General features: G+C 33.5%; 10 protein-coding genes across 10 annotated transcripts; 5 read left to right on the top strand and 5 right to left on the bottom strand.

Annotated features, from left to right (window-relative positions):
- Positions 1–172: 172 nt before the first annotated feature.
- PPL_06586 (uncharacterized protein) lies at positions 173–1378 on the top strand (the record flags this gene model as incomplete). The annotated part of the gene is made up of 3 exons (XM_020577440.1): positions 173–292; positions 359–653; positions 717–1378. 3 exons carry the CDS (start codon positions 173–175, stop codon positions 1376–1378), a joined length of 1077 nt encoding a protein of 358 aa, XP_020431888.1.
- A 162-nt stretch (positions 1379–1540) lies between these two features.
- PPL_06585 (tyrosine-protein phosphatase) lies at positions 1541–3595 on the bottom strand (the record flags this gene model as incomplete). The annotated part of the gene is made up of 6 exons (XM_020577439.1): positions 1541–2077; positions 2156–2291; positions 2380–3062; positions 3155–3263; positions 3365–3397; positions 3471–3595. 6 exons carry the CDS (start codon positions 3593–3595, stop codon positions 1541–1543), a joined length of 1623 nt encoding a protein of 540 aa, XP_020431887.1.
- A 404-nt stretch (positions 3596–3999) lies between these two features.
- PPL_06584 (uncharacterized protein) lies at positions 4000–4906 on the top strand (the record flags this gene model as incomplete). Its single annotated transcript, XM_020577438.1, has 3 exons — positions 4000–4021; positions 4381–4423; positions 4837–4906. 3 exons carry the CDS (start codon positions 4000–4002, stop codon positions 4904–4906), a joined length of 135 nt encoding a protein of 44 aa, XP_020431886.1.
- A 70-nt stretch (positions 4907–4976) lies between these two features.
- PPL_06583 (prespore-specific protein) lies at positions 4977–8288 on the bottom strand (the record flags this gene model as incomplete). The annotated part of the gene is made up of 6 exons (XM_020577437.1): positions 4977–7321; positions 7637–7699; positions 7813–7980; positions 8026–8080; positions 8162–8207; positions 8275–8288. The coding sequence occupies 6 exons, from the start codon at positions 8286–8288 to the stop codon at positions 4977–4979; spliced, it is 2691 nt and encodes an 896-aa protein (XP_020431885.1).
- Positions 8289–8532: 244 nt separating this feature from the next.
- On the top strand, positions 8533–13770 carry PPL_06582 (WD40 repeat domain-containing protein; the record flags this gene model as incomplete). Its single annotated transcript, XM_020577436.1, has 5 exons — positions 8533–9884; positions 9964–12836; positions 12897–13148; positions 13446–13470; positions 13551–13770. 5 exons carry the CDS (start codon positions 8533–8535, stop codon positions 13768–13770), a joined length of 4722 nt encoding a protein of 1573 aa, XP_020431884.1.
- A 146-nt stretch (positions 13771–13916) lies between these two features.
- Positions 13917–17937, bottom strand: ints4 (HEAT repeat domain-containing protein; the record flags this gene model as incomplete). Its single annotated transcript, XM_020577435.1, has 11 exons — positions 13917–13955; positions 14041–14138; positions 14213–14339; positions 14564–14753; positions 14849–15084; positions 15154–15217; positions 15330–15498; positions 15564–15746; positions 15827–16109; positions 16195–16737; positions 16810–17937. The coding sequence occupies 11 exons, from the start codon at positions 17935–17937 to the stop codon at positions 13917–13919; spliced, it is 3060 nt and encodes a 1019-aa protein (XP_020431883.1).
- A 267-nt stretch (positions 17938–18204) lies between these two features.
- xpo4 (exportin 4) lies at positions 18205–21892 on the top strand (the record flags this gene model as incomplete). Its single annotated transcript, XM_020577434.1, has 7 exons — positions 18205–18488; positions 19008–19711; positions 19778–20274; positions 20395–20875; positions 20957–21213; positions 21283–21413; positions 21475–21892. 7 exons carry the CDS (start codon positions 18205–18207, stop codon positions 21890–21892), a joined length of 2772 nt encoding a protein of 923 aa, XP_020431882.1.
- Positions 21893–21943: 51 nt separating this feature from the next.
- PPL_06579 (uncharacterized protein) lies at positions 21944–23039 on the bottom strand (the record flags this gene model as incomplete). The annotated part of the gene is made up of 3 exons (XM_020577433.1): positions 21944–22160; positions 22210–22735; positions 22940–23039. 3 exons carry the CDS (start codon positions 23037–23039, stop codon positions 21944–21946), a joined length of 843 nt encoding a protein of 280 aa, XP_020431881.1.
- A 433-nt stretch (positions 23040–23472) lies between these two features.
- Positions 23473–24322, top strand: mnd1 (meiotic nuclear division protein 1; the record flags this gene model as incomplete). The annotated part of the gene is made up of 4 exons (XM_020577432.1): positions 23473–23544; positions 23621–23678; positions 23758–23981; positions 24059–24322. 4 exons carry the CDS (start codon positions 23473–23475, stop codon positions 24320–24322), a joined length of 618 nt encoding a protein of 205 aa, XP_020431880.1.
- Positions 24323–24516: 194 nt separating this feature from the next.
- On the bottom strand, positions 24517–26106 carry PPL_06577 (uncharacterized protein; the record flags this gene model as incomplete). The annotated part of the gene is made up of 5 exons (XM_020577431.1): positions 24517–24704; positions 24787–25259; positions 25347–25489; positions 25562–25864; positions 25942–26106. 5 exons carry the CDS (start codon positions 26104–26106, stop codon positions 24517–24519), a joined length of 1272 nt encoding a protein of 423 aa, XP_020431879.1.
- Between the last annotated feature and the right edge of the window lie 1371 nt (positions 26107–27477).

Below are 27477 nucleotides of genomic sequence, written 5' to 3'. Positions count from 1 at the left end.
AAATTAATAATATTAAAAAAAATTTATTGGGTGCGACATTAAGCACCCAATAAAATTTTAAGCAATGTTTTAATGAGGAAAATTGCGTACACATAAAAATTCTTTTTTGAATGAAATCAAAATATTTTTAGTATTATTTTCTTTTTAAATCTAATTTAAACAGATATATAAAATGAATAATATTAAAGTAGAAAATAGTGAAATAGAATTTATGAGAATGCAGGGAAATGGATCTTGTCTTGAAGATATTCTAAATGTAGATCTTTATAAGTGTGAAAAGATAGAAACATATGTATGTTATAAATATACAATAAAATTTTAACTATAAGTAATAGACTAAAAGATTTATTTTAAATAGTTTGACACTATTCAAAAACTTATAAACTGTAAATGTTTAATACTAAGTTTTACAACTATTACTGTAAGTCCACCACTGAGAGAATTAACCAATCTACAAGAGATTTATCTAAGAGGTTGCGAGATGGACATTGGTATATTAGTTTCTATTATAAATGATCTAATGACTATCAAAACTTTAAATCATTTATGTATTGAAGGAATTAAAGTTTTAAGTAAAGGAAAGCCGATTGGAATTAGGGAAGATGTTATTTTAAATAGATTAACACAGATATCAATTTATAATTTTAAAATTTGTAAGATTTACTAAATACTATATATTACTTTAACTATTAAGAATACTAATCTTCTAAATTTAGTACAAGGAAGAGAGGCGAAAAGAGTTGCTTTGACACCGATTGTTGAAAATACAAATAAATCTGCTTTAGTTTCTCCAAACAAAAAAGAAAATGAAGATATTAAGAAGAAAAAAGTTGCATTCGAAGATCAACCCGAAATGATTATACCTAAATCTCCAGAAAGAAGAGCTACAAAAAGTCTTGCTCTGAAGAAACCTGCCCCTAAAATGAATAGTTCTCCTGTGAATTTAATTGAACAGATAAACAACAATAACCAAATATCACCTAAAACCACATCTTCTCCAAGAAAGGAATTACAACCACCTAAATCAATTACAATACCCAAAGAAACTAGACTAATTTCTGTTCCCACATCATCAACAACAACCACCACTACTACAACGAATTCTTCAAACATTCAACCTAAATCACCACCCTTAACAACACCTAAACCCACTAGAACAACTTCTATCTCCACACAGTCAAGACCATCTACCGTTGACACCACAACTACAACAAGACAAACAACAAATTCACCTCCATCATCCTCTCCAACTAGTAGAAGACTAACTCAATCATCCAGATCTGGATCTCCAACTCCACCATCCACTCAAGCAAGAACCAATAACTTAAGATCACCACAACAAAAACCAACTGTAACAGAAAAGTCTGACACTCAATGAAATAAAATACAATGTGAATATGGAAATAAATAAAGGTAATAATAGATTTTAATTGTTGATTTTTTTTAATGTTTAATTAAAATATGTATATATTAGTATTACTGTTTGGTATTTTCAAAAGAGACATTAATGTATATATTATATTATAGTATTGTTATATTATTATGCATTGCTACTCTCTCTTGAGAATGATAATCTTCTCCAGAATCTTGGACTAGAAAAGATTTTTGGCGATTTCTTTGAAGATTGAGATGCGGCAACATATTCGTCGTGTCTCTTTTGTACGCCTTGCAAGTTGGTCAAACGAGAACCATTAAGGATATTGTTGTATTCCTCTTGTGAAACGATGAGATTGTTCTTCAACTCTTGTTGTTCTTCGTGAGTGAATCCAATGACTTCGAGATAGTTTTGAATGGAACCGTAGGTTTCGTCGACCCAGCCGAGCAAGCCAGCCATAATCTCTCTTGGCGATCTTACAAACTCGTCCTTTGACAATCCGACTCGTGTGAAATACTTTTTGATTTGTTCCATACTGGCGACGAGATTACCTTCGGATTTCGAATAGTCCTCGACGATCAAATCCCTTGGAACACCCAAACAAGATAGCAGTAACGAAGTAACCATTCCAGTTCTATCTTTTCCAAGAGAGCAGAAGTACATAATTGGATAATTATCTTTATTCTTTAAAATTCTCAAAATCTAATAAATAAACAATAGGAAATATATTATTAATTACAAAGTTCTCTAACTAGTATTTTTATAATAAATAAAACTTACAGTCAAAAGTTCTTCTTGTGTATATAAAAGTGTTAATTTATACATTTCCAAAATACCTAAATCATTAAGATGATTCATCAACATGAATGCACCAATCTTATCATTAAACAAAAGGTATCTAGAAACTGTACATTTACTGTAAAAAAGTTTATCAAGAGAGATATACACAATTAGTTTAGTTGATTATTAGACAATCTTTGTTTTGTTTGTTAATTTTGACTTACACTTTAGTATCATTTGGGGCAGTTTGATATACACCTTCTAAAAAGAATTTGTTATTGATGAGAGGTATACAATATCTCTTTCTATATACACCAGAGGAATGAGATCTCAGCCTTACCATGTCGTCGGGAGATAGGTTTCTATTATATATTCTCCAAAGGAAGTTGTTTCTTTGTTCCTCCATGTCCTTCTCAGCTGGTCTACGCTCCTGTGTCACGACAATCGAAGGTGCACCATAGTTGTTGCTTGCGCCATTGAATCCATGTTGTTGTTGTTGTTGCTGTTGTTGTTGTTGTTGATGTTGTTGTTCCATTGCAACATTGTTGTTTAAGGTATTTACTGAGCTTGTACTCTTGCTCAGTGGAGTGGATGCGTTGGTATTGTTATTGATGTTGTTGTTGGTTCCTGGTTGTAGTGTGCTTGAAGAGCTTGGTACTGCACTCATGCTGGTAGTTCCAAAGTTGGAACTGGCGCGGAGATTCACTGGTGATGATGACGACGTCGATTTCTCAAAGGAGTTGGATCTTCTTCTTTCTTTCTCTGGTGTTCTCGATCTTCTCTCTTTCTCTGGCGATCTTCTCATGCTCGGACTGTCTTCTTTCTTTATAGAGTACTGTACAAAATTATCTTCGAATTTTCTAACAGGTGATATAGTTTTATTCTCCCATGTAGTTCTAAAATCGATCTATATTACAATAAAAGATAAATATCACCAAATAGTTAATATCAAACAAACAACTATTAATAGCAAAAGTAAGTAGTGTGTTTTCAACTTACCAATGTCTTTATAGATAGGATTTCCAATAACCAAAACTCATCGCTTGTTGTTGCATTGGTTGGTGAGGCAGATCTATTTATAACACCTGGTCTAGTTACGAATTTACCACTAGAAATGATTGAATTAGAGTTAGAATATGTTGAGCAATCTATTATCATCTGTATCTATCTCTGTTTTTTTTGTATCTATTTATATAGATGATTACATACTCTGTACCCTGTATTGGTAGACCACCTAAATTTCTAAAATTGGAAATTGCTTCTAACTTAATATTACCTATGATTTGAATCTGAATATTAATATTGGATGAATTACCTATATGGTTTACTATTATTATTATTTAACAAAGTGAACTTACATCCTCCACCTGGTACTAAACTAACTACAGAGGTACCAGAGACTGGTTCCATCTCTTCAAATTGAGGTTCATTTCCACTCATCTTTGGATTTTGATTTGTTTTATTTATATTAAAATAATTTTAAAAAAATATGTAGGATGTTTTTTATTGTATTACTACTGTATTTATTTGTTTGCTTGTTTGTTTGTTGTATTTTATTATTACTATTGATATTGTATTGTTTTTGAAAATTTAATATTGAAAAATTCAAATAATTTGCAGTGTTTTAATATTAATTCGTTTATATTTCAGTTGTTTGTTGTTTGCTATTATTGTCAAATGTATATTATTATTGTTATAACTCTTTATATGTATAAAAATTGTTACTAATGGTTATTGACGATTGTGCTGTTTGTTTATTTTTACTATAATTTTGCTTTGCAGATTAATATAATTTGACGATGAACAAATATATATATATTTATTTAAAATAAAAAATAAAAAAGATGAAAAAAGATGAAATGCAAGGTAACTACTACTTTCTTTACTGTAATCTTTCTATTTATATATTAATATCTATTGGAATACTTTATATACTAGAACTAGAAAGAAAAACAAAAAAAACAACTGTTCCGTGTCAGATTTCGAAGATAGTTTTGATCGAAAGCTTTAAGCGATGGGGTGTTGTCAATTTGTTTAATTGAAAGAAATTTTATGAAATTAATAATGTTGTTCTTATTATTAATATATTATTTTTTATTTTTATAATTGTGTTGTTTGTGTTGTTTGTGTGTGTGTCTGTTAGTTGTTCTTTTTCTACACTTCAATTCTTTCTATTCTTTGTCGGAAAAAAAATTAAATTAAAAATAATATTATAAAAAAAATAGAAGCAGAATGTTGTTGCAAAACTCAAAAAGACAGATATGTTTTGTGTGTGTGTTTGTTTAAACAACAACAATTTAACGATTTATTTTTTAAATTAATTTGTTTTTCATTTTCACCAAAAACACCAGCCACACACCATATAACTATTTCTCACGACAACACATTAAAAATGGTAAAACATAAACCTGGGTGACCAAAACACGCATGACTCTCATTTTTTTTTAGAATCTCGAACATCAAAATAAAATTCCTTTTTAAATTATTTTTTTTAATGTGTGAACTAGATTAATTAGATATAGATAAATTGAACTCAAGATCCAACAGAAAAATAATAAAAAATAAAAAACTATAAAACAACAAAATTGTACAATTAATTAAAAAAAAATTAAAAAAAAATTAAAAAAAACATATAAAAAAAAAAAAAGTAAATGTATATTAATTCATTTTTTGTTTTACAGAATCTTTGTGTCATTAATTAATATGATCATTTTTAAAGAGATGACAAGTGAGGTGGAAAGAAACATTTGAAAATAAAAGAAAGAATGAATGAAGATAAAAATAAGTTTTTTATATATTTTTATTTTATTTTATTTTATTTTTATACAGAAACTGGTTTTATTACAGGATCAGTTTTAAAGTTGTGAGCGGTAACTGGACATATGTGGGTATTTTGAAAACATTTAAAGTGAACGATTATACCGTTGGGGAAGTATGCAAATACACGATCACCAATCGGTTTGCTACAGACTGGACAACGACTGTCACTGTTGACAGCTACGCTATTGGAGCAGATCGATTGATGCTCGTATTTCGTTTGCATGTGTAGTGATTTCTGAAGGTTCTTAACGACTTTGGTCTCACGTTGATTGCTTATACTGTGATTAAAAGATTTCGCTAGGTAACTCTCGATCGAGTGTAGAGGAACACCAGTTGGCAGTAGTGACATCACCTTGATAGGATCCATCTCATAGTAGAACTTATTGAGAAAATCGAGCAGATACTGTGGAAGTACATCTCCTTTCGTTCTACCAAGATAGGTCTTTAACAAACATAGAAATAGTTCTGTTCTCTTTGGTTCGTATAATCCAGATTTATAATTATTTGATTGTGTGTTATTTTCATTGTTATTATTATTTTGTTGATTGTTATTATTATTATTATTATTATTGTTATTATTATTATTGTTATTATTATTATTATTATTATTGTTATTATTATTATTACTGTTGTTGTTTACTGATGATAAAATTGGAGAATTTGAAGATGGGGTTGTAACTGCTGAAATTGAAAGACTGTGAGCTGGATCGAATTGCTCGCATATGTTCTCTGCTTTGGCCATGTCATTGAGTTTGTAGACGATGATGTCAAACATCTGTTCGTATTGCGCGCTTCTCAGGTAGAGGATTACAAGTTCGTCGTAGAGATACGATGACTTTAGTCTGACCAGTAGCGTTGGCACATGATAGCAATTCGAGAACTCGAGAAGTCGCATCAGTTTCTGTCGTGGCTCGGTGACACGATTGATAATGGCAGGATCGTCCAGTGACTTGGCAAAGTATGCCGGTTCCGCAGAGATCAGTGCATCGATGTATTTCATCGCCAGTTTGGTGTGGTAGTGTTCGGTCTTGTCGTTGTCTTCAAAGATAAGGAATTCCAGGTAGGCTGCCAGCTCGGCGATGTGTCCGTTGCGCTGGAGGAAATCAATGACTTCGCCGCTGTCAAGTGGATCCTTGCGGTGTGCCAAGAATATCTGTATCGATTGTGAAGCGTAGAGTTTGAGTAGCGACGGAGTAAACTCCCAGATCAACTCTTTGGGTGGTTCGATTCCCTTGGCCGCCGAGAGAAGATCGATCGATTGGCGAACACCATTATTCTCCGTGTGGTGGTCAAGCAGCTCCGTTGAAATAAGCTTTGACCACTGTATTAAAGCACGTCTATATTTCTCTGTAAACTGGAAGAGAAGACCGAGTGCTGTGAAATATCGTTCGGTTGTCAACCATTCTTCCAATTCCTGTTGATACAACATCATGTTTGGTCGAGAAAGTAATCCCGACAATTTATCCAACACATTGAAATCTGAATATAATTTAACGAGAACTGTTGTTAAATCTCTAATTTCATCTTGATGTATTATAATTGTTTGTTTTATATTGTTATTATTGTTATTATTGTTATTGTTATTATTGTTATTGATGTTGTTAGCAGTTGGTGTAATTATAGATTGATAACGTTTCTCTACTACTTCTAATAACTGCTTTTTCGCTTCATCTAATAATTCTATCTTTCTAACTGGTGTATTCTCACTGCTTGCTATAAGTTCGGGAATGTTTGTGTAGTTTTGGGAGATGGGTGATTGGAAGCTGGACTGTGCCGACACCAACATTGGAAACATCGAGATGAGAGCGCGTACTTCAAGTTGTGATTGCTGGAAGTATCGGAATGCCGGCTCGAACTTGAGTTGATTCAATTCGTTCATACCGGCTTGCTCGTAGATCTTGGCAAGTCGCGACTTTTGTGCGGCCATCTCCACGGCTGGATCGTAGTTTTCATCGTAGACCGCTCGCTCCTTCTTGAAGAAAATGTCAAACAGCCTGATGGCATCTTCATGCTCACCCTTGGCAATGAGAGTCTGGATCATCGCGTCAAAGTTCGAAACGTACAGACAGTAGACGGCGTGTGGCTGTTGCGAGGCGAGCACGAGCAAGTCACGACCGTCGGCGCGACCCTCGGCAATGGCGGAGAACGCAAACGGCAGTGGATGTGGCATTCTCGAGATCTGTTGGACCAGTTTGTGATTGGTTAGGTCGTGGACCTCCACCGATTTCGTTGTGGAGGTGAGCGCGATCAGGTAGGGTGTCCAGACGGCCAGGGCATTGGGTGGCGACGACCAGTTGATCGACCCCTGGACGACCTCGCCAGTCAAGTCGATCGGCACAGCCAGATCTTCGGTGGGCAACAAGAATATCGGATTTCCTTTGGTGTCGGACACCAACTTTGGCTTGGGAAGCGAACGGTCGAGCGGGAAGAGAATACGGTGTGACTCGTTGTCGATGTCCAATATCGCATATTCCTTGCGGTAACCGAGACACAATGTATTCTGACACCATTCCATCACCATCGGGGTGTCTTGCAGTAGTATCTCCTTGTATGCCTCAAACACTCTGACATACTCAAAGAACACCAACTTTCGTCTGGACAACACACACAGTCGATAGTCAGGACTGTTCCTCTTCATACAGAACGCAACAACACCCTTACTTGCAACACCGATCGGTGTGGTCGGTTCCAAATTATATAAATTAAAAACATCTAAATTTCCATCTACAATGAAAGATATAATAATAATATTGATTTAGTTTGATATTAAAATATATGTATTAAGTTTGAATTTGAAAATCATTTTGATCAAAGATTAGTTATATGTGTTAACTTACCACATAATGTTAAAAGTTTACCGATATCAGAGATGATTAGTAGTTTCTCAACAGGTTTCTTTCCATGACCAAGTGAACGTTTCTTCTCCATTCTCGACTTGAAAGAAACCTTTTTGTTCTGTTCCACCTTTTCAATGATATACAATAGAATCTGTCCATCGTTTGTACCTATATATATATTATTCCCCCAGATATCTATTGATTCTATTTTACATGGTATATTATTTATGACTGGTATCAATTCGAATGGATTCATCTCTCTTAACACCTATATATATATATATATAAAACTATCTATTTATACAATCTAAACAAACAAACAAACACTTTGTTTTTACTTCACTTCTACACTACTCTTTCTTCTTCTTAATAATAATGATCTATCTTTTAGATATCTAACTAACTAATTAAATTTAAAATGAAAATATTAACTATCTATCTATCTATTATAACTATTATAACCTATAGCTTTGCATATTATTATAGCTGCTATGCTTTTTTAAAAATTAATAAAATCCATTTAACTTCATCATCAAAAAATAAATGAAAATTGATTTTTCAAAAGACATTTTTTTTTTTTTTGTTTTCAAACATCTTCATATTTATTGTAGTTGTTGTTGTATTTTTAAAAGAATAAAATAAAAGTTATATATATTTATTATATTATTTATTTATATTATGTTTATGATTATGTATATATATAAAAGATAGAAATAAAGAATGACATCGAATATATCATTGTTTAGTAGTACTAATCAAGTGTCAACGGTGAATGCAGCAGGTGTCACAGGTTCTAGTGTTCCTTTGTTGAGCAGTAATAAATTGCAACCAAAGATTCTCTGTGGAAAGTTACATCGTGACAATAGACATGCTAGTGACTGGGGTTGGCAGAACTTGTTTGCCTATGGATGTCATACTCATGTGGCCATTGTCGATCCTGCCTATTTACATATTGTGCAGACTCTCGATGAGCATCGTCATAATGTTTGTGTGGTGAGATGGTCGCGTGATATACACTGTTCCGCTCAGACAACATCGGTGCGTCTCGCCACCGCAGATACAGGCGGTACCATTCTCATTTGGGATGTAATAGAAGCTGCTGTTTTGCAGTCGTTTCATATCGCTTCTGCTGTAGGTAGCGGTGGTGGAGGTGGTAGTGGTGGAAGCACTGGTAACAGTCAGTCTGAGCACTCACTTTCTGGATTGACTTCTTCTTCTTCTTCCACTTCTAGTGGAAGTGGTAACACCGCAAGCGGGTCTGGAAGTAGTTCTGGCGACCACAAACATACCACTATCAAAGACATACAGTGGCTACCGAATGACCCATCGCTCATACTTGTTCTAACGAGCAATTCACTCACTCTTTGGAATGTTCAGAGTGGAATGAGGGTGTGGCGACGTGACTTGGAATATGCCACCACCTTCCAACTGGATCCGTTCATCGACAACAGAGTTCTGATTGGAATCATCAATGGATCTATCTATTCGGTTGATCTAACCGAGTCGGTAGTAGCAAACCACTCTAGTTGTACTGCGTTTGGTTTTGGAAGTAGCAATCATATCAACATGAGTCATAGTGGTGACTCACTGCCAGTGCACGCGCCAACACTGGAATTCATACATCACGTTTCACCACAGAAATCGATTGCCAACTCTACCGGTGGAACGGCAGCAGCAGCTAAAACCAGTGAACTGCTTCAGATGGTTTGCTCGCCAATCTCAAAGAACATTGTTTACTACGTTTTCCAGAGAGAGTTGGTTGTTTATGACATCAGTTCCAATCAGTTGTTTGGAGCGGTATCGATAGAGCGTAACAAATCAAACTTCCAATCGATTGTACTTTGTCGCGAGAATCCTTATCTAATGTTCTCATTGCATGACGATGGCAGTATCACCTCTTGGAGTAGACGTACCGACAATAACTATAATACCCATAGTTACGAGCAACTCTGTGTCTCTGATCTATCTCACTTTCACAAGAAATCCAAAAAGAAAGGACAACAACTATTTTCGATTACTCATCATCCATATAATGAACAAACTATTCTCTCGATTGCAGGTGATGGTATAATGTAAGTCGTTAAAACAACCATTGTTATTTATTGATCAAAATAGGAATAGATTTACTTATTTGCAAATTTAATTATTTAGTTGGAAATGGGATTTTACTTCTGAAATATTATATGGTGGACAACAACAATTCGTTCCGAGATTGAATTCGCTTACTTTGAAACCATTGAATGGTGTCATAAAGTTGGGTGTCTCTGGAACATCCGATTGTGTTTCACACCCGATCTCATCGATGTCTGTCTATCCCTTTGCTAATCGTGCTAATATGTCTTTGATTGTGGTTGGAACGGTCAATGGTACTATTCAGTTGTTGAACGCCACTACACTGCGTGTTCAGAAGGAGTTGTTCATCTGGCAACATCCAGTCTATGGATTGAAGTGGTTGTCACCGGGCCGTGTCATTTGCTATAGCTACGAAGAAGTGGAAACAGGTCGTGTCTATCACAATAGAATGGCGATAGTCGATTTGCGATCTGGTCGAGTCAAAGAGTTCCGTTTGGTGGCAACCAACGAAACTTCTCCGGTGCGTGGATTGAGACTATCGTTCTCGCGAAAGTTCTTGGTTATTTTGTTGAAGGACCGTCCATTTGAGTTGTGGGAAACAAAGAGATTCACATGCTTGCGATCTTTTAAGCAATATCCACAGGTTGCCGGATTGGAGTGGGTACCGCCACGCGACGACTCTGAGACAGCACTGTCGCCAGACACCTCTCGTTACGAGACACGCGAACAATTTATATTTTTCAATGCAGAGAGTGGAGGATCCATAAAGTGCTGTACGATCGAAGGTAATTCTGTGACGTTGGTTGATATTGCCATTGAGGGAAGTGCACTGGCCAATGTCATGGGTGGCGCCGCGCCGCAGCTTGCCCACGCCTTGAAGCGCGACTTGATGGTGGCTGGCGATGCCGCTGGAAACATCCACGTTTGGAGTAGCGAGCGTAAGAAACCCATTCATCATATATCCACACACAAGAGTGCCATCAAGAAGATTAGATTCTCGCCGGCACCAAACACCTCTGATATCATGGTACTGTTTACCAGTGGTGAGATATCGATCTACGACTTGTCAACAGGAAGCAGAACCGCCACTGGAAATTATCTATCGGAGCGTGATATTAAAGCGATCGACATTGAATGGCTGACTGACTCAAATCCGATTGTGATATCTGCCGACAATTCCATACGTATTCTCGACAGTACTCTGTGTCTAACAAACTCGAGAATCAATAATGTAATAGGTGGATCCTCCAGCAATAATAACAATATTTTCGAAGGTTTTATTTACTCTCCGTTGTTGTTATCGCCATTCTGTGCTATGCAGCTACGACATCTTTTACATGGATGCCGTCTTGATCCACAAACCAACGCTGTCGATCTAGGAAAATCACAAGCTACATCGATGCTGCTACTTGATCAACTTGAAAAGACGACAAGACTGATGTCGTTGGTGGATGACCGCTTGATTACACTGCTCTCCGGTAGCAATGTCCCAGAGTGCAGTCTGGCCGTTGCTCAGTTCTTTGGAGATTACCAGCAGATTAAATTCTGGAGATTGGTCATCCACACTCTTCAAACCATGGACAGATCTCTCTACACACCAGGACAATCGATCTACAACCAAGAATGTCTTGCATATTACGAACAATTACCACTCATTCCACCTATTCCCACTAAAAATAATAACAACAATAATAACGATACAAACTTACCAACACCTTCTACAATCAATATGATAAGCAGTCCATCGATTGCCTCAACAACAAGCATCAATCAATCATCAATGAATGTAACACCTCCTATTCCGGCTGCCAACAACAATAATAATATATCTATAAACCAATCATCGGTTATCTCTCCACTATCGACATCGCCACTCTCAACTCCAGTCAAGTCACTTCCACCGACTACAGCAGCGGAAGCTACTCCTCAAGCTCCGACTTCTCTCACCAAGAAGCAAAGTATTGCATCGTTCTTTGGTGGATTCGCTCAAGGTTTGGCATCGAAAGCCACCGGTAATACAATGGCGAAAGAGAAGGAAGCAGCTAAACCAACTACCGTCCAACTGTCACCAACCACTCAATCATCATCATCACCAATCATCACTCACCACTCTAATGTAAACACAGCAACCACCACTTCCAACCTCGCATCTACAACCAACACCATGAGCAATCCACTATCGATTTCACAAAGTTTCCATTCAGTAGTTTCTCAACTTCAACAATCACAATTAATTGATTTCGATACATTACAGCAACAACATCAACAGCAACAGCAATCAAGTGACACCAACAATTCACCTATGAATAGTTCATTGGCAGATTCGAGCATCAGCATGAATGACACACTTCCATCATCAACATTGCCTATCTATTATGATACTCTGTGTGATTCATCTACAGTCAGATCGACATCACTCGAACGTCTTGATCTTCAAGAACGAAAAAAGTTACCGGTCAACGCCAACAATGCTGCTGCCGTCGAAGCGAACGACCGAATTTCAAAATCGTTGATTGAGAATAACATTTTGGTTGGACGTGCACCACGTGCTGTCGCATTGCTATTGGACACGACACCAGATCACCCCGATTTCTACTCGAAAGCAATCAAGGCAAGCATGATCGCCGCATCGATTTCCAGCGAGTGTTACCAAACCACAATGAAATTGCTGGCAGACAACCTGATTGCCGTTGGAAAGATCGACGAAGGTGTGCAGTTCCTGTGTCTCATCGATAAGGTATTGGATGCTTGTCGTTACCTACAGGGTGCTCAGCGTTGGAACGAAGCTGCTCAGCTCGCCAAAAACAATCTGTCCGATGACGAGGTCAAAGTGGTCTACCGTCAGTGGGCAATCCACTTGGCAACCACAGAAAAACACTATCAAAAAGCAACAGAGATCTTCTTGACACTCGGTGATTTCTACTCTGTCATCCAACTGCTCTACTCAAGAGGTAAATTCGATTTGGCATCTCACTTAATAGAGACATGCTATGAAAATAATATATTAATAGACAATACAGTAAACAATAATAATAATAATTATTATTATAATAATAATAACAATAATCAGTTAATTGATATGATGACATCTTCAAATTCAACAACAACAACCAACAAAGGTAAAGATAGTGTGTTCTCACCAATACCAAATCTTACAGATGAATTTACCCTTGAACAACTAATTCAAATCATTTTTAAAGAACACGGAAACCTCTTACACCAGTTGTGTTTAAGTCAATCTACTTACTATTGGCATAAATCAGGTAAAAGAGATTCCAGAGAGACAGCCACTTCAAACACAAACCTGTCATCAAGCACATCTTCCACACCAATCACAAATTTTGATTCACTGATATAAATAAAAAAATTGACATCCGTCAAACCAAAAAAACTTCTTTTTTTTTTTATCCACTTTTCTTACAATCAACCACGAAACCCAGTGATCTTTGCGCAAACAACCACACTTTATTTTTGTCCAATTAATTAAGTTCTTGTGTGGTTAAGGTCTTGAGGGAGAAACAGATATAATTATATTAAAAATATTTTATCTTTTTTAAAAGTTATAAATAAAGTTCATGAACTTGAGTATTAAACTTTTGACTGAAGTTTATTTAAATTAGTAATTGAAAGATAATAATAGACTTTTATTTATATTTTTATATTAGAATGAAATCATATGAAATTGGTATAGCTGTTGGTGTTATTGCATTTGCTTTTATAATCGGAGTTTTTTATATTATAAAAATGAGAAGAAGCAGGAATGAAAAATCGATTAAAACAAATAAAATGGTTTCCAATAGTTCAATTGAACACGTAGAGCTTGAAATTAAATCAGAATCAACAACTTCTGCTACATCAGAAACCAATTTAGTTGCTCAAGTCTAGTCTAAAATCATAAAAATAGATGTTTTTATAGATTTATCGATAAAGTAAGTAACAAATTAAAAAACAATTGATTTTAATATTACATATGTTAACAGATTTAGTTAATAGATTAAAAAAAGAATATTTCACAAATTGAAATAAATATTTCAACAATCAAAATGCGCAATTATGTAAATTAGTATGATCTTAATAATAAAAAATTATAATTATTAAAAATTGGATGTATTTGTAATCTTATGCATTAAAATATATGGGTTTGGATAGATTTACAATTTGATAGGAATCAAAGTTATCTCTTGCATGTAATTTACAATTATTTGGGTCATTTGGAACAAGTTCAGATATATTTATACCAATCGATAGAATTTCTATTTAATAAATTAAATTAGTATTTATTAGTGAGAGATTATAATTAAAATAATTCAATTGTAGTAGTATTTACCTTTTGGATGAGATTTCTTTGGTAATGATATATATAATGGTGAATAGATAGCAAATGACAGTGGTTTGATAGGTGTGAAGTGTTGTGAGGAGATAGGGTGTAATTGAGTTTTACCAGAAATATTAATCTACAAAATTATGTTATAGTTTTAGTTAGTATAAAGAGAATTATTTAAACACTTTGTTTTCTTTCTTTGTTTACCTTAAAATATAATGATTCTACATTTTGAATATTATCCAAGTTTCCATTGATGTTCAATTTCAGTGGGAAATTATCGATTGACTCCAAAGATTTCTCGTGTGGCGCAGGTAACAGGATATTAACGATCTTTCTTTTGATTTGATTATTTACAACTATTAAAGAGGGTTCATATTCCATTAGAAATAGTGATAGATGATTAATGATAGATTGTGGGTAGACTCTTGCTTGTTTGGTTGGTGGTTCTATGCTGTTGTCTCTGTTATTCAAAGGAACACTATCTAAATTATCATAGAGCGACTGAATAGATTTATGAATCTTTAGTGAATGTTTCTCTGAGAATCTATATAATATTATATTAAAAGAAGTTGATTAGTATTCAATTATTAGCTAATGTGTTTGTAACATTTTATAATAAAAGTTAAATAATATACGTACTCTTTGTAAAAAGTTAATTTGTTTCTTAAATTCATAAATTGTTTTTGATCGACAACAGAATTTGATTGTAACAATGTGTATATTGCCATTACTACTTCACCTACTAGTCGATATTCATATAGTATAGCTTGAATCTTTGATTCCAATCCAATAAATTGTACTTGCATCTTATAGGAAAGTTTAGATAGCTTTGCACCATTAGCAAATGTCAATTCATGAATAGGTGATCTTTTAATCTAAATAAAGTGAATAGTTGGTGAGATATTAACAAGTGCTATCATCATAGATATCTATAAACTACTTACATTGATAATCATCTTTATAATATGTATAAACATTAAATAGAAATCAGAGGTTGGTTTCAATATTCTATTAATATTAGAAATTCTCCAAAAGTTTCTTTAGATTGAATAAATGTATAGTTATGTTAGTCATAAATGATTAATTATCAATTTAAATAACAATGGTTATTATAACATACCTTTCACATTCTTCAATCAATTTCAATATCTGATTGTATTTGTTACTTCTTAGTAAATCTAATATTCCTTGACTCTGAAGACTGAGCGATGAACTGTCACCATTTAAAAGTGCAAGTGTATTCTTTAAGAATTTAGAGAGATCTTCTTGTGATTCTAATTTAAGTTGATCTAAATATAATATAATAAGATAATTAGTATCTACAATTATAAATATAAATGATCAAGAAAGTTACATTTGTTTGCTGAAGACTGTCCAACTTGATCTTGTTCATCTACCGATTGTAATGTATGAGGGAAATACTGTGGATATTTATCTTTTAGATAGAGATGATGTTGAACCCAAAATGGTGGTAGCAATGATATGATAGTCTTGTTTGTTCTTGCACTATTTAATATTACAATCATAATTGCAACATCTTGATTAGATGATATAAATATAAATATTAGTTAGTTATATTGTTTGTAAGTTAATATTATGTTATGTTATGATAATTACAAAATATATCATCCATATTTGGTTCAACAGAAGCAAACTTTGGATCAATACGTAGGAGATCTTCAACTATAAATTCTGTGAATTGATTCTGTGAACCTATCTTTGATAGACATTCAAATATCGAGTAGAGATCTCTTGGATACTTTTGAAGATTGACAAGCAATGCTTGAGTGGTTGCAAGTAAACACTGAAAATTCGATAGATGTATATTGGTAAGTAATCTATGTACAGATTGTCTTTCTGCTGATGATGAATTCTCAAGAGATGCCAATATAACATGTAACTATTATAATAGTAATAATAATAAAGTAAAGAAAAAAAGATTAGTTTAAATAAAAATTTTAATCAAATTTAATATTAATACTTACTTGTTCTTCTTTAATTGTTACCATTTTACCAATCTTTCTTAATGAATTGATAGAGTTGATTCTAACGGATTCAATTTCATCGGTGAATATATCCACAAGGAAATCAATATTCTTTTGTGCGAATTCATTGTTTCTAACGCTTAGCTCACACATACTGTCGATTGCAGACGATCTAACTTCGTAGAATTCATCTTCCAAGCCTTGAATGAATGCACCTGTTGCACCGGCATCAACTAAACTCATCGATGACTCTGTTGATGTCATAAAATCGATATCACCCTCTGGTAATCCAATATGAGTAGTTTGTTGTTGTCCACTATCTTGTTGCTGTTGATTTTGTTGCTGTTGTTGCTGCTGCTGCTGTTGCTGTTGATTTTGTTGTTGCTGTTGTTTATTTGTAAAATGTTGTTTTGTATATCTACTATGACCAATCTGATACTTCTTTCTACCTTTATGATCAAAATCAAATAGAATCTCTTTGCTAAGTGTCTGTATCAAATAATTCAATGATACATCATAGATACAACCTAATAATTTACATGCCTACAATTTAATTATTGTTAGATTAGTAGTTAGTTGTTACAATGCAGATAATAGTTTATGGACAATACATACATTATTTCTAACGATGACAGATGGATCATTGACAGCATTACATATCTTTTTGAATACATCATCTACCAATCTGATCTTTTCACTCTTGTTTCGCTCGTTGATAGTACCGAGTATGTGATTTGGATAGACGTTACTTATGACCCAGAGCAGCTTGATACATTCGAGTCTGACCTGTTCGTATGGATCCAACAACATGAGTGTCGCCTGTTGGTAGATCTTATTGACAGAGAGTGATCCACCACGATAGAAGATAGAGTACAACGAACGGAGTGCCGATTCTCTGACACGGTAATCGGGATCCTTCAAAAAGTTAACCATTATTAGCTGAATCTCTTCGGATTCCTGTTTCAGATTCTTTTTGATTGTGCCTAACAGTAGTAGCGACTCTTTTCTCACTATGGGACTGGTGTGGTGTAACAGCGGTTCTACGGTGGTGGTGATCAGCAGCGATAGATTGATATCCTTGGAGACAACAATCTGTCGGATGGCAGCGAGTGAAGCAGCCAGCACTTTCTTTTTGGTTTTCGACGACGACGACGACGACGACCTCTTTGACTTTATAGTGGTTGACAATAGGTAGTTGACAACACCGCAACTATCTACATAGATATCTAATGCCAACATCGATAACAAACGTATTAGGAGTACCAAAACATCGGTGTTTGTCTCTATTGACATTTGTTTCTTGATGGTGTAGATCAAGTCGAATGCATTCTCCCGATGATTCAAAGGTAGATGAGGAAGTAAGTACAATGCACACTCTGAACGTACACGACTATCAGGATTACCAATGTCCAACATGAACTGATCCAACATTGAAAACAACCCAATCTTTGAAGCAATCGGTAATATCAAATTACTACCATTATTAATACTAATACTACTATTGACAATCGATGTAACCACACTTTGTTGTAACGATGTCGATTGTATTATATTTGTAACTCCATTATTATTACTAAACTGAATTGATGATGATGATGTTAAAGGTGTTGTTGATGTATTACTTTGTTGTACAGTAGTAGTTGATGTTGTAGTAGTAGTTGTTGTTACTTGTTGCTGTTGCTGTTGCTGTTGTTGATATTGTTGTTGAGGTGATTTAATAGATGTTGTTGATCTATTATTCATCTTATTATTATGATTACAAAGTATATTAATATGAATGAATGAAACGAACTTCAAGTTTGAAAAAATGTTTTTAATTTTGATTTGTGACTGTCCTGCACTGTTTGTTTTTTTTCAAATTTTTGATGTTCATTAAAAATTAATTAGTTCAATTTTTTTTGTTTCTTTAGATTAGTTATTATTTATTAGTTATTTATTTATTATTATTATTATTATTATTAGTATATTAGTGTAAAAATTTATAGATAGAGATTGATTGATTGGATATCTATGGAACAACAACAACAACAGATCAATCAATTTATAGTTCAGTTGGAAAAGTATTGTAATGATTTGCAGTCACCGAATGGAGCACTAAGAGATGCCGCCGAAAAGTTTATTATAAAGTTCACTACGATGGCGTCTCCGTATGCCGTTTGTTTCAGTTTATTCGAACAGTCACAGTCGTCGTTGGTTCATTTCTATGGACTGACAGCGCTGCGTGATGCTATCATTCGTGAGTGGGCAACACTCGATGCCGGTGCCAAGTGGTCGATCACCGAGCGACTCATGAAGTATATGTTGTCGTACGCTCATACGACACTGAGCAATGCCACCAAGAATCAATCATACAACACGATGGCTGTCTTGATCAAGCGGTCGTGGCTCGACGAGGAGCGCTACGCCGACTCCAAGCCGCTCGGCCAAATCATCGTCGACCACATGCGTAGCCAGATGTTTGCCAACGACCGTCTCCAACAGGAGGTTGCCATCGGAACAATTCTCTCGATAGTGACTGAATTCTCGATGACTTCGAAGGCATCTCAGACTCAGCAGACATGGGACTATCACCAGCAGGCGATGCTGTCGTTCCAGAAGAGTCAACTGCTGTCGATCTTCAATGGCACCGTCCAACTACTGTGCAGCTACAAATCGGATATCGTCAGTCGCAACAACATTAATGACCGGTTCATCTATATGTTGTTCAATGCCATCCAGTTGCTAGAGAATATTTGTGATTGGCGATTCCTCAGAGATCAATTCAAAACGTTGACGTTGTTGGCGAAATACAAAACGAATCGATACAATTTCAGACCACCGATAGAATGGGCACCGTCGCTCATTGAGAACACCGTTGTTTTCGACTTGGTATTCGAGTTGTATCCGCTGGTCAAGACACACAAGGATATATCACATGTACTCAGAAACATTATGATTTGTCTGTGCTGTTTGAATGGCGAGATAATGGAGGGTTCCGAAACCACCAAGCTCTACATGTGCAATATAATCGATCGTGTGGCACCGCTCCTCGCTAGCGCCATACAACAACAGCAACAACAACAACAACAACTGACAAATACGAATTGGAGTGAGATAGAGGATCTCTCGCAGTTGGTGCGTTTTTTTTGTTCGAATTTCCAGTTCCAAAGTTTCCTTTTGATTCCAATCGAGAAATCGAGAACCTTCTTTGAAAACCTGACTAAATACATCATTGCATCGATGGAATACCTAAAGCTAACGGTCAACAGCGATGACATTGATTTAGAGGATGAATTGGAAAATGAATTCTTCTTTGTATTGATCAAAGCTTGGGTTGGATTATTGGCAGACATCGAAAATGTACAAAACAAATCAAAGAAATCGAAACACATTTTGAACAACGAATACTTTACCTACCTAGTTGGTATCATTAAGGTTTGTTCCGAGCAAATCTACAGTAATTATATTAAAACAAGAATTGAACTCTCAATATTAGAATTAACTAATGATAAGAATCAATCAAGCAATGATGATAATGGTAAATAGAGAAAATTAATATAACTTATTTCAATCAAACTAATAATACCCATGGTTTATTTTCTAGAAATCGATCAAGATAAGAATAAATATAATGATCAATTAAAAGTGATTTCATATCTTGGTCGCATTAATCCTGGTATTTCAATGGATCTATTGACAAAGGAGATCAATAAGACTGTAGATCAGCTGATTAATAGTGGTGATGCTAGAGCTTTTGAAACATTGCATTGGTTGATTTTGTTGGCCGGTAACTTGTTGTTTGATAGCGAGGTTGTACTCAATGGCATACCCAACAAGCTGGAAACATACACCTACGACCAATCACAAGCAGGAGCAGCCAAAGATCTTGTTGTTGAGCTTTCCAACGCTGTCTTTAGATACTGTCTCGATTTCGAGCTGAAAGCAATGCTTCACTACAAGAGCGTTGAGCAGTTCTCTCCGTTGATCGCCGAGACATGTACTTGGTTCTTGGATGGTTGGTCACTGGTCTACCTTTATCCAACACTAGATTTGAATATAAATATCAGTCCGAAACTAATGGAAGCATTCGGTCCACCAAAAGTATACGAACTGGTCAATCTCCTGCTGCTCAAAGTGAATCTCAATTTGAAGTACTGGAACGGTGAACTACCGGTATTGGAACAGACTGTACTGCTTCTCAAGAGTCTATGTATCAATAAGCAGATACTTCCACAACTCATCGGTTCACCACACTGGAAGGAGATGCTCAGTCTTCCAGCGGAATTCTTACGTCTCAATCCAAAGATTCAAGCCAAGATATTCTCATCGTTCACACGTGTTGTCTATAGCGCTGAGGATCCATCGGAGAAACAACACCGCTTCATTCAGTTGACACAATCGATTACCAATCCTTTGGACACTGTATTCCAACGTGCCGACTTTAAGAATATCGCTCAGAATCCAGAGGTCAGGGAGACACTCTTTACTCTTTTGCACCGTCTCAACGGTATCGTCTCTATCCCAGAGGAAGTCAATACCTATGAAGACGAGGTACCACTTCATCTGGCATTCGACCTCTTCCACAAATATGCGAATGCATTCGTTTCACTCATTCCTCTTTACATTCATTATCCAGACACTGTCAATCTTATCCTAACATTATTCTCACAATTTACGAAATTCCAACTTGAAACAGTCGATGGTAAATATTAATTTATTAATTTAATTATCAACAACAATAACAACTACTAACTATTTTAATTTAATGATTAATTTTTAAAAGAGGAAAGATCAAAAAAGATATTCCCAATTTTAGTGGAACTTTTCAATACTATATCCAATGTTTCTCAAACAAATACATCCAAGGTCAACTTGGAAAACAAAGAACAATACAATAGAATTAAAATGCAACTAAGAATTATCAACAATATTATTCTATTCAACGATGTTCAAAACAACTATCCAAAACTCATTGTACAAGCAGTCTTACATGGTATTTGTGTTACTATTCCATGTATTACAAATAATGGATTATTAGAGGTAAATATTTTAATATTTTATATTAAAAATGATTTTACTAACTTTTATTATATTTAAATTTATAAATAGTATACCAAATTATCAAATACTTTCTTTTCAATTATACACTTTTTATTTTCATCGGATACTATCGATCTTTCTGCTTTTCCACCAAATATTTTCAATACATTGCTATCTTTGATTGAATACGGTATAGCTCAGTATGTATTTATACCTGTAATATTATCTAACAATTTACTAACAGACTGTTTTATATTTTAGTCATGACACTGAAATTGCCAATCATTCTCTTAATTCAATTTTGGCTTTGGCAAAGAATATTCAAGGAATGTTGGAATCATCGATTCAGGTAGATATTTCATTTACCACACAGTTGGTTGGATCTATGATCAACTTTTTGTTGTTACACGATTTCAATATGGATGAACTATTGTATAACGCATCGAATGCATTCATAGAGTTGGTAATTTTGAACACTGATGGATTCAAATCAAAGGTAAATCAATTGATTCAACATCAAGAAGCATGGTTACACCCCCGTCTCACCAATAGTTTCACACAGCTGCTCAACTCGATCGAACAATATAAAAAAGATAAGAACAACGAGAACAGAGAAGGCTACTTGAACAATATAAAGAAATTCATCTCCACTGTGAAACCATTATTAAAGAAAAATTAATAAATTGAAAAGGTCAACTATTGTTTTTTTATTAAATATTAGCAGTGTGTATTATTGATTATCCAACGGGATATGAGCAATAAGTTCTGCAAATGGTGGTGTTGGTATAAGTGGCTCCAAGTTTACTTGTGGAGGTAAGTCACTGACCAATGATTTGGTCAACCAAACAAAAAATTTATTATTCTTTTCATCTCTGTCGTCTTCTTCTTCAATATCAAAAGTTTCATTATACCAATACGACAAACGTGATATAACCAAATCTGTATGACTTTTTGGGTGTTAAAGAAGTGTTATATCTCTATGTACAATGTACTTACTCTCTATTTCTAAAATCAACATTTACTGGTATATTACCAATATTATTCAAGCCAAAGTTGTGTACTTGATAGTTGTTTGAATACCATGGTTGTTGAACCCCAAATCCAGCAATGGTCTTGTGTAATCCTTGTAATGGATTTTTTGATTTTGCATTGCTTCCTCTCTTGTATTCATTCTGATTGTTGAAAAATATAATTGCTGATCTAATATTGTGATTGTTGTCGATTGTTCTCAAATTGTTGTTGATAATTGCTAAGTTATTATTGGTACTATTGACTGAGTTGACTATGTTGTTGTTCAGAATTGTGAGATTGTTTTTTATAATATTGATATTGTTGTCGATGTTTTCTAATCGGTTATTTAAGTTGTTAATATTATTGTCGATGTTTTCGAATCGATTGTTGATGTTGTTGTCGAAGTTTGCTAATCGGTTGTTGAAGTTGTTGGTAAATCTATCAATACTCTGATCTACAATACGACGAATGGCATCCATGAGCTGTTCATTTGGATTGTTTTGATTAACAACTGAAAGAAATAGAAATATTAGTTATTTGATGAAATGATGAAATAAAATGCTTACCGTCAGTGATGGCTATCTCATGCCTGATTTTAGCTCTGACAACTCGTTGGTAATCCACATCTGGTACAGCATGTTTGAATGCCCCTGTAGATTTCATTGTAAACATGTAAAGTGAGTTTTTTGATCATTCTAAATGATAAATTTGTTACTTTTTAAGGTATGATATGACAAATCCGTTTCTTGTAATCTATTTATACTTTCTTGTGTAATGTCAATGTTTTGTTGTTCGTTGACTAGTTGTTGAAACATTATTAAAATTAAATGAACAAGGTTTCTATCTTTCTTGCTTTGAAAGTAAAAAAAATGGTAAGAAAAACAAACTTAATTAAGGTGGGCTTCAAAAAGTGATAAATTCTCAAAAAAATAGAAACTCATAATTAAAAAAATAAAAAAAATAAAAATTCATTTATAAACAGAATGTAGAACCAAGCTGTTACAACCAAAAATAAGAATACTGCTAAGAAACCAACCAAGACAACTAAGACTACCAAAAAAACTAAAGAAATCAACCTATCCTAAAAAAAAAAATTTTAATTATTATAAAAAAACTGGTAGTTTTCTAATTCTATTAAAAAAATAAAAATAAATTTGTTGGTTTCCAAGAAAAATTTTAAGAAGTGCTGTTTTTTTAAATACATAAATCACTTTTAATATTTACATTATTATCGAAAATTCACCATAAATGTCAACAAGAAAGAAAGGTTTATCAGACGAGGAAAAGAAAGAAAAATTAAAGAAATTCTTTTATGATAGTGTAAGTGTTGATATCTAAATGAAGTAGTGTTACTTTCTAACATTTCAATCTGTAACACAATTGAATTTGAATCTAGTCTAATGTATACTCTTCAAAAGATGTGGAATCTGAGGCAAGTGAAGCAACTGGAATACGTATGTTTATCAATACCAACTTTAACAATGTTAATGTTTGAAAATATTTACCATTTATTATTATCATCATCAATAATAGCAATGATAGCAGTAAGAGAGACTATTAAATTGATGGTAGCAGATGGAATTGTACAAACAGATAAACTAGGTGCATCGACATTCTATTGGGCATTCCCATCATTCGAGAGGAATCAAGCAAAGAACAAAAACGATGAACTCACAAAAGCGATTGCTGACATCAAAGAGAGAATTGCAAGTGAAACAAAAAAGAATGAAACTTTGAAACAAGAGAGAATCGAATCGGTATGATCATATAATATCATATTTAAATATATACTTGCATATACTAATTTAATTGATTTTGTTTATACTGCATGTAGGATGAAAGAACAAATAATTTAGAAAGAATCAAAGAGTTGGAAGCACAATCAGTAAAGCTAAATGAAGAGTTGGCTGGCTATGCAGATGTAGAGACAATGGAAGAGATGAAGAAAGAATTGAAAATTGCAGTCGAAGCTGTAAACAGAAACACCGATAATATAGATGCACTCAGATCATTCTGTGATAAGAAATGGGGGGTGGCCAAAGAAGATTTTTATAAGAACTTTCAAATCGACCCAAATATGGAATATTTAGAATATTAATATCAAAATAATAATAATAATAATAATTGTACATATATACTTTTAATTGAAAAAAAAAGAGATAATTAATTAAAATTTTATTTGAAATACTCCTATTTATGTAAAGATGGAATATGATAAAACGATTGGAATGGATTGTGGAGTTATTTATAAATAATGAAAGTGTTTGATACTACAAAAATAATCGATTTGATTTAATAAGTATTTGGTGTTGTTTGAATGGTATCTGTTTTCTTTTGGTTGAATACTTTATCGACGATCACGAATAAAATACAAGATGGAACCACCAATGAACCGGTGATCACTACATTTTGGAAAAGATTGGTGTATGGACCGTAGAAGAATGCCAAAGCAGATGCAATAGCTTGAATAAACTTGAATACTATAAATGTTATTTTTAATTGTTGTGTTGTTAGTATATGTATAGATGAAAATGATCATTGTAATATTGAATGAATAGTTACCGGCAGCAGCTGATTCACCTTTGGTTGGGTAGAGTGAACCTAACAATGAGTAGAGTTGAGTGTTGTAACCGGCGTCGGCAAATCCCATCATACCGGCACACACGAAATAGAGAACCAATTGGTGGTCAGAGATGTATCTGTCGATGATGTAGGTAAAGATGGTACCACCTAGACAACAGAGAGTGGCAAAGATAATCATTGGACTTCTTCCGATGATATCAGAGACCTTACCGATGATCACTGATCCGAGTGCATCACAAACACCGAATACAGTCATAACATAACCGAGATTGTTCTTTCCGACTAATGGTGGGAAGTCACCAAAGAAGAACGACTGACTGATACCACTGTAGAACAAAGCAATAATCAACAATTGGATTGGTCTATCCTTTAGCAAGTTGAGAGTCAACATCAATCTTTCTTTGGTTGATAATATCTCCTTTGGTTTATCATCTGTTGAATTATCTGGATTACTAATGATAATAATAATAAATAATAATAATTTCATATTAATCAGTAAATCACGACTATACATCTTTAAATATTAATAATTTGCTTACCCTAAAAACAAGAAAATAAAAATGGAAACAGCACATGTAATCGTCAAGATAATGAAAAGAGTACGATCAGAATAACCGGCTTTAATGAGTTCGGCAGTACCGAGATTTCCTACGATTTGGTTTGCTTGGAATAATGCAAAGAACTGTAACAAATGAAATAGGTTAGCGCATTACTGAGGAGATCGGTGATTAATGTTATGTTTGGATAGACTTACTAAACCGGTGTGGAAACCTAGAGTACTTTCGGTGGAACAACGAATGACAAAAGCACCTTCGGCAGTCCAGAGAATGGCAGCACCGAAACCGAGAACTGCAGATGCAATATAGAGCAATATGGTGTTGGTGTAGATGTTGGCAGCGATATATGCAATGTAGGTGAGTGTACCGATAATCAGTGAGTACTTCTCACCGACCTTTAAAACAATCAATGGTGACACGAAATTAGAGAGTGACAAACATGCATAAATGATTGTCAATGAAATGAAACCAGCATTCTTATTAATCGTTGTTTCTAAATTCTAATAATAATAGTAATGATCAAAAAAAATGTTAATACTAATTAATTTACAGATATTATTAATTGTTGATATCATACTTGAGTCGGAGAGAATGCAATAAAAAGAATACAAAATGCAAAACCTAGAACTATGACATTGAAAAGATTGGTATCTCTCAATGGTTTCTTTACTTTATAGTCACCAAGTAGAGTTTGACGCTCAATGTCTTTTGGGTGACCATTTACACTATTTTCAAAATCCATTTTATTATTTTAGTGTAATACAAATATTTATTTTAGTATAGTACAACACACAACAATACAACAATAGGTATATAATAAAGTAACAAAACTAAATTATATAAGTAGTAGTATAAATATGTATGTAAGTAAATAAATAGTATAAAACAGTTTTGAATTAATAATCCTGACTATTTGATGGATTCATTAAAAATAAAATTAATAAAAAAAAAAAGAGGATTGTATTAAAAAATCATATGGCTGATATTATTGTTTCAGTGGTACTTTTTATCATTAAAACAGTTAATTTTTTTCAATACCACTCACAGATTTTTTTAATTTTTCAAAATTATTGGGAATTTTCCCAAACGTCAATGGTTGTTATGTGCTTATCCATTTGAATAGTCACAACCCATTTGTTAAGCATTATTTTTAATTTTATTTGGATACCATTTGGTTTAACAACACGTCATAAAAATAAAACTATAGTAAAAAGACTGCAAAGTTCAAGCTTTATTTAAATATATCTTTAAATAATCTATAAAAACTTATAAATTTTTTAGAATCAATAAATAAAATTGTGATCAGCATTGACTGTATCTATTCTTACTAAAATTTCAAAAGAAACTTCTAGAGATATTTAATAAATTATCTATTTTATATTTTAAATATTTTGAGTGATATAATATTATTGTTGGTCAAAGCAAGAAATTATTCACAATAATATTTCTTTGGTTATTTTAAAATTTTGTCGTTAATTTTTTATTTTTTTTAAATTCAAATTTGGTAGTTTTTATTAATTTCAATCTCCGATTGGTCTTTAAAGTTCATATGATTGATATAAATAGAACTAAAAATATATGATATTGTTGATAAAATTTTAAAAAATTAGTTAATTTTTGGAGGGAATTTTTTTAACTAGTGTTGAAAAGTTGTTAATTATTTGTTATTATCTAATCATTAATAATCAGTTTTTTAAATATATATCAAACTAAAATTAAAATAGATTGATCATTTGTTAATATATTTCACACAAACAGTTTTGATTTCAAACCTTATTACTAGTAATTAAAAACAAATTAATTATAATAATTATTTTGTTTCAAAAAAATCAATCAAACAATTAGGTTTTTGGTTTTTTTTGTTTTTTTTTTTTTTTTTTTTTTTGTATAAACGCGCGCAAGTGCACTTTTTGATAATTAATATATGTAATTTTCTTTTTTTCAAATTATTTAAAAACTAAAGAGTTAGATTTTTAAATATCTGAAAATAATACAAACAAACAAACACAACACAACCATAAAATCTTCTATTTTAGTTAATTTTTGTAGTGATATATTTTTGTATTGTCAGTTCACAATACCACTTTAAGTTATCAGTAAAAATCTATCGAAA

The sequence above is a fragment of the Heterostelium album genome (genome assembly GCF_000004825.1).
Source record: "Heterostelium album PN500 unplaced genomic scaffold PPL_scaffold6, whole genome shotgun sequence".
NCBI lineage: Eukaryota > Evosea > Eumycetozoa > Acytosteliales > Acytosteliaceae > Heterostelium > Heterostelium album.
Note: the sequence above shows the minus strand (reverse complement) of the source record. Positions and strands in the feature narration are given on the sequence as shown.